Raw genomic sequence first — 11787 nt, forward strand, 5'->3', positions numbered from 1 at the left:
GTCAGGTGTACATGAACAAGTTCATGAACCAGAGGGGTTAGACCAGCATTGGACTTCATTTGTACAAGGAAGGAAACAGAGTGGTTTTATTTCAGTTGTCCCAAGAAATGAAGAGATGGCTCTCAAGTCTCAACACCAAGCTTAAAGAGACTTCCTATTACATCAAAGGCCCAGACGTCTGGAGTGAGTGGTACGAGAGCAGGACCAGACCACCGCTGATGTGGAACACAAGAAAGAAAACGTGAAGTAATCAGAAACCAACCCTCTTATCGGGGGGAACTTCAAACCAAGAGATCGAGATAATATTCCAGTACAATTAAATTAATTATGTGTAGCCCACATGAGCGCCAGGTAGCTGTTTTTGGAGGAGTGTCCTAAAGTGGAACGAGGTGTTTGAGGTGCCGTTGTCCTCTCTCCCAGACACGGTAAGGCTGGATTCAAGGACGAGCTGGTTTATGGTCACACATGGCTCAAGGGGGTCTTCTGTCTAGTCCTGCTCCATTGGCTCCTCAGTGGTCCCAGTGTGTGAGGTGGCACTTCCCACGGCGCCCTCTGTAGGAGGTTGGGTGGTACTGCTGGAGGGAGCGGGAGTCCCGTCCGCCCCCTCTTCTATGCTACAGCTGCTGTTGCTGCTACTGCTGCTGCTGCTGCTGACTGGGTCACTGCTGCTCTCCTCACTGTCCCTGCTGGTCTCAGACCTCTCCTGGACACCTTCAGATGCCTCCTGCTGATCCATGTCACTGCCTTCCTCTTCAGAGCCACATGGCACCTCCTTCTCCACCGGCGGCTCCTCCTCCTCTTCCTCCTCGTCTTCCTCCTCCTCCGGATCCGAGCCCGTGCACATCTCAGCCTGTGTGCTGCTTGTTGGTTCTGGAATAAAAAGAAGATTTTTCGTCTGATGATGAATAGACCGCTTATCCACATGCTCATCAAGGGGCTGAACACAGACTTGCTGTTTAGCTCACTTTGTGACAGTTTATGGTTCGAGTGCAGCTAAATCACCATGGTAACAGTAGCTGAAGTCACCGACTTTGGGGTTAAACACAAAAGCCAACATGCACCAATGGGGTCACTAGTTATCTCCCTGTTCACTACAGAAACCAGATCAAGGTTTGGAGTTTCCACCCATACATCACCACTGATCAGGGATCAGGTCAGCCCCCAAGTGGAGACTGAAAACTAAAGGGAGTAGGGCCTTTTGTAGATGAACAACTTTACATCCTTTGTGCTAAATGAACATCAAAGCCAGAGGAAGAGCGGCGTTTCATATCCATGAAACTTCTCATACCTTGCTCTTCAGGGGCTGCAGCAGAGCTGGATTCTTCGCTCAAACTCTTATCCTCCTCTTCATCCTCTTGGACCATGGCCTCTGCTTCTTTTGAGAGGCAAGCACTGTCTGAAGGCCTAAGTGTGTCCACCTCCTGCTGCTCCTCCTCCTCCTCATCATCATCTTCATCCTCATTCTTGCCGAACTTTAGTCTTTTTACTTCTCGGTGTTCGGCTTCTGTGTCCTCCTCCTCATCAGAGTGTTTGTTCTTCACAGCACTCCCAGGGGAGCCTTCTGAACGTGAAACCTCGCTGGGAGAGAAAAGACACGTAGAAGAGAAACATCAAGACTCCAGACATACTTTTGCGTGCGTGCGTGTGTGTGTGTGTGTGAGAGAAACTTCTTTTCACCTCGTGTCTTTGCCGTCCTCCAGCTCCGTGTTGAGGTCCGTGTTGTCCGTGCTGTCTGGTAGACCGTTAGCTGCTAGTGAGGTGGCCAGAGAAACCTTTGGTCTGTTCAGCGGCCGGGGAGTTCCCGGACCGTTCACTTTCCTAACAGAACACACGCATACACACACACACAAAGAATAATCATTTTCAAACTAACGGCGGTTATACAGAAGCGTTTGTCAGACTGAAAATCCCTCCAGGACAACCTCTCTGTAAACGCTGATGTGTTTCCTGGAAGCATCACTCCATTCATCCTGTTCACAGCACTGCAGCCATTCTTCCTGGTGTTTCAAACACAGAGGTCATCCATCAGACGGTGACACTACAGCATTCATGTAACAAATTGATCAACACGGATCGATGACTTACTCTGCAGTCGGGTGGACACAGCTTACCACCCTCACATTCTAGAGGAACAGAAACGATCACTTAGGTCAAAATGTTTCCGTTCATCAGTCTGAAGGAGAAGACACACCTGTAGCTCAGCAGCTTACCTTCTCCACCCCCCGGAGAAACTTGTCTGTTCCCGTGTAGTTCCGTTTGGGCTCTGTGAGTAGCTCACACAAGCGCTGGATTGTGAAAGGAATTCTAACGGAAAAGAGGAGCAGAAAGAAATAATTACCCTTAAGCGCTTCTACAACAAAAAATAGCCCTTTGCCTTCCTGTTCTTCAGGGTTACGATGAAACAACTGAAGAAAGGACCCCAACACACCGTTTAATTCAGTTTTATATTTAAAGTTCAATAAATATTAAATGGTTTATTTACGAGGAACCCTGTAGATAGAACTACTCTCTCTCCAGAGTGGTCTGAGGTAACTTTGTCGTCCGTTTGTCCAGGAGCATCTTCCAGGTCCATCTGAGGATTACTTTACGCTGCCTTGAGTTCATCCTTGAGGACGTTTCTGAACAGCTTCCAGCTCGTCTAGCATGTAAATATAGAAATCTACGTTTTATTTTCTTCATTTTACGATGCCTCATCTTATCCACACTATGTGTCATCAGGCGAGGCGGGTGACTTTGTAAAACAGGTGAAAAGTAGCACAGCTCCTGCTGCACATTCATTTATGAGCACAGCCTTGTTAAATAAACTAAACCACATGTTGCTAGCGTACTAGAGCTGATGAAATAATCAAATAATCGATGCATCGGGATGCGGACATAAACGATTCTGCATCGTAGAAGAGTACGCCATAATCGATTATAGTGGAATGTAGTTTTGGTTTTTAACGGCGGCACCAGCGCAGCATCCAAATCTGTCAGAGTGAGCGTCCTCCACATTTACCTCCGCCTTAATGTGGTACTGCAGGGCTGAGCGCTAGAGTTGTAACCGGAGACGGAACCGGAACCGAATCAGCCCGACCGGATTTGGGCCGTGAATTATGTTAAATGAGCGGGTTGTCACGCGGCACCCTCCGCTCACTCGTACAGTAACTGAGAGAGATTGTCTGCTCAGACAAGAGAGAGGATCGGAGGACGCTCCTCCAAACCGATGCTCCAAACACGCGTTATTATTTTCATAATTTAATTATTTCTCCTGGAAGCGCTCAGTCAGACCGAGGGTTGTGATGCCGGGAGATCCGGTCTTGGGGAGGGGGCGGGGTCAATGACGGCGGCTGCAGCGTGATCGTCTGTCAATTTAAGGACACGGAAAAGAAGAAGAAATAGAAGATAGAAGTTTTTGTTCCGCTTTATTATCTTGTTTCATGATGATAAACTGATGTTTAGTTCAGCTTAAAGAGAAGCTGGGAGGAAGCTTTGGTTCATTTTAAGTTACAGGAGATCTCGTCTCCTATCTGCTCCTCCAGAGACAGCATGGACATGAGGGTCACATGGTGAGGGTCACACAGGACAGGTTAGTGGAAAGGTTTGTAGTTAGCTGGTTAGTGAAGGAGATCCATCAACTGGGTAATTTAATCCTAATCCAGCCCACAGCCTTCTGCTGGTGTTATTACCAGAAAGAATAAAACACACATCTTAAATATTATTGGAAGTGTAGAATTTGTTTTATGTTTTATTTTCTGCATCAAACAGAACTTGATTCATTCTCCAACATGTCAGAAATGAACCACTGGGTTCAAATAAAATAACAAACTAAGTGAAACATTTCATTTGGTGTTGCTTCTGACACCCTTCAACTGTGGCATAAATATTTGACTCTAACCCCGGCTTTCCACAGAAGCCGTCAGCAGCACGTTACTGCAGCAGCACGTCTTGCTCGCGTAAGCTGCTGCTTGGCCCTTCCCACGAGACGCGAAGCAGCAGGGGAGCAGCTGTCACCGACAGAGCACGAAGTCACACGAGTGACTTCGTCGGTAAACACAACAACAAGCAGGAGAAAACTACAACATGGTTTGTGTTTTATGTTCTGTCCGTTTTATAATCGCCAATACGGACCTGAAAAACAAAGGAGACCGCTAGCTAGGTGATAACTTCTCACGGGGACGCACAGTTAGTAACTTTTTTTAAAAGTAAAGCAACCGGAACGCAGTACGTTCTTTATTCTGAAAATCTCGGTAGCTTCTCTCCATTTCCGCGTCTGATTTCCTGTCTTTCCTTCCCCAAAAATGTCGAACTTGACCTGTTTCAGAGGCGTCGCGCGTAGAAAATAGAACCGGCGCGTAAAGGCCGCGACATGCTGCTCCTGAGACGCAGCCGACTCGCGCTGCTGACGGCTCCGGTGGAAAACCGGGGTAAAGCTTCTCAGAGACATTAAACACTCATATATGAACCCAATATGTATTTTATTATTACATTATGTGTCCTGTAGGGTTTCAGTACTTTTTTACATTTTGAGAGTTTTTGCAAAGCGTGTTTTTCTCAGCCTGAGGCGTGGTGTTGAACGAGGAAACAGATGTTTTACTTTGTTAAATCTTCTTAAATGTGTAAACGTTTTGTCCTAACCTGTTGTGAATGGAGAGCTTTGGAGGGATGGCAGGTTGTGTCAATTATGTTTATTAAAATTAAAAATAAAAAGCAATTATCTGACATCTTCTATTTATCGATGAAAACAAATCAATATGAAATAATCGCGATGCATCGGGATATCGAATTGAATCATGGACCCAATAATCATAATTGAATCGAATCAGGAGACAAGTGAAGAGTCACACCTCTATAGAATAGACGTGTTGTCTAGCTGCCCAAACACAATTAAAACAACATACTTTCAGCTTGATACTTTTATATTGACATGGCAGCAGCAGAATGCCCGTTATCCTATCAGCTGTGAGCCTGATGCACTCACTATAGTCAGACTGGTTGCTGCTGTGTTGTTACAACTATGGCAAAATCTAAATTAAGCTCTTTCAAGGTAGGGTCCAGGAGCTGTGTGTGGCGTATTCACGCACACACACACCTTACGTTTAAGATGAAGATCATAAGCCACACTCTAGCTTTACATTTTGCTAACAGGCCAAGGAAAACCAGTTATACTAAAATAGTTTGCTAAGAACAGCTTGGAGAAGGAAAGACAAGAATGGGCGGCACTGGACCGCTGTCACATCTCCATCTCTGCGGAGTGAGGCAGAGCCACGCCCCCGCTGTGATCCTCACAAGACATAAGAGGATGCCGACAGTGGGCCAGGGGTAAGCAGGTTCCAGCCATGGAGAAAACCAGGAGTCAAGTTAGATCACCTTTCCTCCTAGAAAATGTTTTTAATAGTTTTTTGTCACATGGTAGCACCAGGCCTATGCACCGCTCTGCTTAGTGGCGGACAGACACTGATACTTGGAGTGGCACAAATAAACTGTCGTCTTTGAAAACAAAAACAAAATTCTTCCCTTATGTAAATAACAGTAAATATTTGCTCAAATATCGACCCGAGTACATAGTTGTACAGAAACCAATAAAAACTTGCTTTCATTTGCCTGCTGGTATTTTATACAAGTGTTATTTGTAAATTTATTTTAAAAAAAAGTATGAACAAATATAGCAGTTTACATTGGTATTCCCATTTATAAACAAAATAAACAATTATACAATAAACTTTTTCCAGCTCAGATTTTATGTTTTGGAGCAACTTAAGATCCTAGATAGAATCCCATTAAGTCTAAATATAAAAATAAGTATACATTTCACACAGTCCAGGTTGTGCTGAAAATATTGATACCATGTAAGGCGGTGGGGATGGTTTTATTTTGGAAATACAAAAGTTAAATCAAAATTTGTCAAAAACAGTTATTTGCACCCTGGACCCCAGAGAATGAAAAGAACAGAGATATGATTGGGCAAGGTTACAAAAAGCTGATTAGGTGTGGATGGAAACTTCTGGCTACATTTAGCAGCTCCTATAAACATATTCAATGTCAAACCTTATTTCAAAACTGTAGTGTTGCAAATCTGACAAAAGTACACTTGACAGAAATGCTGATGCAAAAAAACTGTTGAATTTTTTTTTTTAACCAATCAAAGTTTTACAGCGTGCTAAGCTAATAGCTGACAGTTGCCATTACAAGGCACAAAGTCTACAGTCTCCAGCAATCCTGCAACTTCCTGTGCTACGCAGACCTACACTTAAGGTGCTCACACATTAACGTCGGCACGGCCCCAAAAGGTAGCGTACGGAACCAGAATTTGGTTTCACACACAGGTCAGATTTGCGTTTTCGGTGCCGAGGCGACTTTCTCAGACCTTCTCCCCAGCGGTCAGACTGGGACCGTGACAACACTATGGACTGATCTGGGGGGGGTTGGGGGGGGGGGTACCGCATGCGCAATTCTTTTTCATGCTGGATGCTGTTGAGTAATCTTCTGCCTGTAGCACGTAGCTGCCGTTCCAGAGCTGCAGATCAGTGGGAATGGGAGAAGAGAATAGCTCTGTGTGTGTGTGTGTGTGTGTATGTGTGTGTGTGTGTGTGCACGCCTATTCTCCGCATCAAAGCTCTTGCCCTGGCGAGCAGACAGCTGCTCTGGGGAGAAATCAGTGTGTGGGTGCATTTGTGTGTGTGGCACAAGATTATGAGGACACACACACAGCCAATTAATAAAATCATTTGGTTCAGAGTCTCCAGAAGCAACACAGCTAGCGTCCGCCTTTGTTTACCTTATAATGGAGGACACCGCGAACTTTCCTCCATGTATTAAACACCGCCCACAGGCATTCTTGGGAAGTCCCTCGGATTATATTTGAACACTACACCGCCCGTTCAAGACCAAACTCACGCCATTCAGCACGACCAAACCCTGACGCTAATGTGTAAGCGGCATTAGCTACTGTAGACGAGCACCTACCCATTGTATCCTTCCACAATCTTTAAGATCCTTTCCTTCATGTCCTCAAATGGAACAGACTCCACATTCGGATTTGCAGGTCCTCTTTGCTCAGGAGCGGAGGCTTTGAAGTCATCCATCACCTTCTCCAACTTAAACAAGAAGTAGCTCTTGAACTGAGACCACTGAACCCTGAAAAGCATAGAAAATAAACTTGTCAAAACCTCAATTACCTAAGTAGCACAAAGATGTTGGGTATAAACATCTTATTTTTGCCCATGTCTGTGCACCCCAGGCCAGCTGTGGCTACAATGTAGCTCATCACCACCAGCGTGTGTGTGAATGACTTGTGTTGTAAAGTGCCTTGGGTGCTATATAAATAAAGGCCTTTTATCATTTGAGTTTTACAATAACCAAGCCACACTATGGTTAACTGAAGCTTTGTCTATGGTGTCAGTGATACCTGACCTTCTACAAAAGGTGATAAAGCCATAAAACTGGCTGTTGCCTAATGTGAAGTTGTTTCTGTTATGTTTGTGTCTTTGTGAATACATTTGACATTGCTGTCAGTGAAAACTGCAATCCTTCAGTTTCACTACAACTATTTAATTCTGAAGGAAAAGTTTTTAACGGACTTTTTTTTCTGGTCAGCATGTGTGCTGAGCTGTAGTATGATCAGCCACATAAAACATTAGACCAGTTTTAAAACCTCAAAAATGCTAAATCCTTTAGGGGTTGCCACATCTGACATTAGCCGCAGACAATTATCACCTTCAAAATAAAAACTAGCACATAAATGAACATCAGTTATCTGATTATTTGGTGTGGGTAAAACAGCAAAGAGGTCAGAAGGGTTCACTTACATGGTCTGTCCACTTTTGGCAACATGGCATAAAAACTGCTCCAAAAGAGGGGTTGGCTCCTTTTTTGCTTTTTTATCAAAATCTGGAAAAAGCGAGACGCAGGGCGTCAGCACAAAAAACCAGCCAAGAAATCAGTCAAAACACCAAAGGAGACATCACGATTTGTTCAGTCTAAAGATAACTGCCATTGAACATGGATGTCCACTTCCTGCAGTAGCGTCTACTTCAGCAGACTAAGTATGTAGCTCAAGTGCTGTACGACACGTGCTCAATTGACAGTCAAATTACGTGATTTGCCCAGTACATTTATATAATCAGTGTAGTTTATAGTGATAAGTAGCTAAAAATGAAGCAGGTTTAGCATACAGCCTGGGATGCTAAGTTAGCCTCAACATTACAACCGGCAAACACTTGTCTACAAAGAGCTAAACCAGTAAATGAAGACCATAAGTGCACTGTTTAAAGAGAAGAAAAGGCACATTGGCTCGTTACTGTCGAATAATTAAAGTTTAATAACTCGTTTGCGTTGAGGCCAGGACAAACTGTACAACAGAAGGCTAACAGTTTCCGTAAAAGCCCTTGTTATATTAGCTTTGGCTAACTAGCAGCAAGCTAGCGACACTAGCTCGTGAGCTACTATCAAAATATATTTTAATAACGTCTCAATAGTATAAAGCTATTGGCGCAAAGTAGCGACAGTCAGATCGCTTCAACCGAAATAGAACAATTCACCTCTCAGCGCCTCTTCAAGCGAGTCAATTTCCATCACGTCGTTGCCCTCTTGTCAGCGGTGCTAGCTGCTTCTGCTAAGCTACAAGCTCACGGGCTGCTGAGGCGACGAGGAGGGAGCATTTTAATATGGCGCCGTGAGGTCACTGCCTGTTCTACCGCAGCAGCTGCGCCGTTATCTCCACATCAGTGGCGGTTCTACATCGAATTACTCCCCGGGCGAGGCCCCCTTTGAGCGCCCCCCCCCCCCACCACCACCACCACCACCCCACCTGCATGACCACACGCATGTTTTCTACAAACAGGCATGTTTTATTAGAACAACTATTGAACATTAATTTTTCTAAGTTGCACATATTTACATTAATTACTATGAAGTTGTCAGAATGTAAATCACTATACATTATATACTGTATCAAAATATATAGAATCAACTATACAAAAACAAACAATAACTAAATATTAAGAATATATGAACATAATAGATAATAAATATTCTAAATAGCAAAAATATTTCACACATAACAAACTAAAGATAATCACTACAGCATTGCACTTAGAATAGAAAACACAAACTAAAATTAAAACCTAACCTTGATGCAACATCATCAATAATGTCATCACATGAAATCTGCTCCCCTACTGAGTGATTGATACTAATCAGAGCCAGGTTAGTGAGCCGCCCCTGAAACATAGGTGACCTCAGGCATGACTTGATCAAGTTTTGAAAAGCTCCTCTCAGCTTGAGCCACAGTGACTGGCAGAGCAGTCCAAAAGTTGGGGTAGATCTCCAATAGAGCTCATGATCCATAATATTTTAGAATTGCCTCTGAAATTGTAATTTAAACTGACATAAAAAACTGTAGATTACCAAAAATGCCAACTTTTACAGAACAAATCATGTAAAAAATAATCAGTGCAGCCATCTGCAATAAATAAACAGGATAGTTAGTGGTGACTGGGGTGTTTTCTTCAGCTTGTAGAATTGTTTTATTTATTATTATGTGAACATGATCAACATGTGTTTGTTGTTGTTCAGGCAGGCCACGGGCTGCAGTGAGCATTTAACAAATCCTAGTTTGAATCAGTAAAAAACGATTCAAGGACTTTTTTCAAACCATTTGAATATTTGTTTCAATATTTCAGCCCTATTAGCTCTGTTAGCAATTAGTTGACCGCATTTAACCGTTAAAATCCCAGTTAACTGGTTCAAATAATTGAAAACATGCATCATGAGAGCTACATACCTTTATCTTTCTCCTCTTTTTTCTTTTTTTCCCCCTGAATGGGGCACCTGGTGGTTTTAGCTTTTTTATGTTCATCTCTTCTGTTTGGCTCTTGACTCAATAAGTTTCCTTTAGTCAGGACTAAACAATTTGACCTTGATGGGGGGGTGACCACAAAATCATTTTGTTTTTCCTTTTTTTATTCGGCCATTTCACACTATTCAGAGAAACCTGAAAGAATGATAGGCCTGTGTTTATGATATTATGAATGAAATATGGAAGAACGTTAAGATGTGATTGACTTTAGCCATCTTAATACAGTTGATTCAGCCCCTACCCGCTCATTTATTTGGGAAAGACGCAGAGGTGAATTCCCCCGCCGCACCCCTCCCCTTCCTGTTCTTCATAGACACACGGAGCACGTGAACGTTCAGCGCCTGCAGCTGCAGGGGGCGCCAACTTGCTGTTTCCAATCCAGACACTGTCATATGACAGATAATAGAAAACCTCGGTGCGGCGCAGATTTCCTGTTTTTTTTTTTTTTTTTTTACTCCGCGCTTGTGCGCCCCTTTTGTGTCATGAAAAAATGCCGCCCCGGGCAACTGCCCTGTCTGCCCGTGCCTAAAACCGCTACTGCTCCACATTGTCAGCCTAATCAACGTGGAAGAGACGCAAATGACAGGTGCCGCGACAGCATGTTAAACGAAAGACAGGCGAGAATTACTTCTGAAGAAAAACACTTGTTTCCTCAAAAAGTTAAAGGCTTTGGTTTAAAGTGTGTTTTCCATTCATATTTGAGTTACTCGTACTAACACGTTTACTTAGTGATTAGTATATGGGTTTGTCTGTACAGGTAATAGTATTCAATTCAATTTTATTTATATGGCGCCAAATCACGACAAGAGTCGTCTCAAGGCACTTCACATAATAAACATTCCAATTCAGGTCAGTTCATTAAGCCAATCAGAAAAAATGTTTCCTATATAAGGAACCCAGCAAATTGCATCAAGTCACTGACTAGTATCAGAGACTTTACAGCAATCCTCATACTAAGCAAGCATGTAGTGACAGTGGAGAGGAAAATCACTTTTAACAGGAAGAAACCTCCAGAGGATCCTGGCTCAGTATAAGCAGCCATCCACCACGACTCACTGGGGATGGAGAAGACAGAGTAGACACACACACACACACACACACACACACACACACACACACACACACACACACACACACACACACACACACACACACACACACACACACACACACCAAGCAATGTGTCTATGGTTACATTGTAATTTCTTAGTAAATATTCTACTTTGCGAGAAATAAACTTTATTCTATTTATCCTAGTGAATCTATAATTAAATGAGTAAACTAGTAGTAGCACATCCAACGTCAAGGAACGCAAAAAGTTATCAGGAGAGGGAGAATGTTTTAGTGGTTAGCAGCAGTGTGCTAGACGATGCCCCCCTCCACGAGGCCACCACAGCTCAGCAGAACATCATTGTAGCTTCTTCTGGGGAGAAAAACACTTAGAGAAAAAATAAAGTTAACAGCTAAAATAGCAGGAAATAATACAGTGAAAGAGCAGATTGTAGAAGAAAGTCGAGTGTGGAAAGTGGTCAGTGTGTCCTCTAGCAGTCTAAGCCTATAGCAGCATAACTACAGAGATAACTCTGGATAACCAAGCCTTTTTAGATGGAGGCATGTTGGAGGCAGGGCAAGGGAGAGCCGGTGTCGGTACAGGATCTGCTCAGGTGCAAAATCGGCTCGGGGTCCTTCGACTGCTGATGACGTCAAAGTACGGCAAACCCACTCGGACAAAATACACTACACATCTATACTGTTGGAAAGAATTTAGCAGTTTCGTTATTAAAATAATGTTTCTTACGACGTAAGTTTGTGTTTATAATGGTATTTGTAAAATAAAACACTATATTTTATTCAAAATGTTGAACTCCTCTTTGAGCACATCCCTTGAAGGATCATAGGTATTAGCAACACCTGTGAAATTGTATTTGCAGGAAAGAAGTGTGTCCCGT

General features: G+C 43.3%; 1 protein-coding gene across 1 annotated transcript; it reads right to left on the reverse strand.

Annotated features, from left to right (window-relative positions):
• Positions 1–276: 276 nt before the first annotated feature.
• On the reverse strand, positions 277–8671 carry ppp4r2b (protein phosphatase 4, regulatory subunit 2b). The gene is made up of 9 exons (XM_015959939.3): positions 8520–8671; positions 7788–7869; positions 6946–7116; positions 2211–2304; positions 2086–2123; positions 1923–1997; positions 1678–1818; positions 1289–1578; positions 277–870 (listed from the first exon to the last, which is right to left on the reverse strand). The coding sequence occupies exons 1-9, from the start codon at positions 8551–8553 to the stop codon at positions 488–490; spliced, it is 1308 nt and encodes a 435-aa protein (XP_015815425.3). The 5' UTR covers positions 8554–8671; the 3' UTR covers positions 277–487.
• Between the last annotated feature and the right edge of the window lie 3116 nt (positions 8672–11787).

Source organism: Nothobranchius furzeri, chromosome 3, assembly GCF_043380555.1.
Source record: "Nothobranchius furzeri strain GRZ-AD chromosome 3, NfurGRZ-RIMD1, whole genome shotgun sequence".
In the NCBI taxonomy this organism is placed as follows: domain Eukaryota; kingdom Metazoa; phylum Chordata; class Actinopteri; order Cyprinodontiformes; family Nothobranchiidae; genus Nothobranchius; species Nothobranchius furzeri.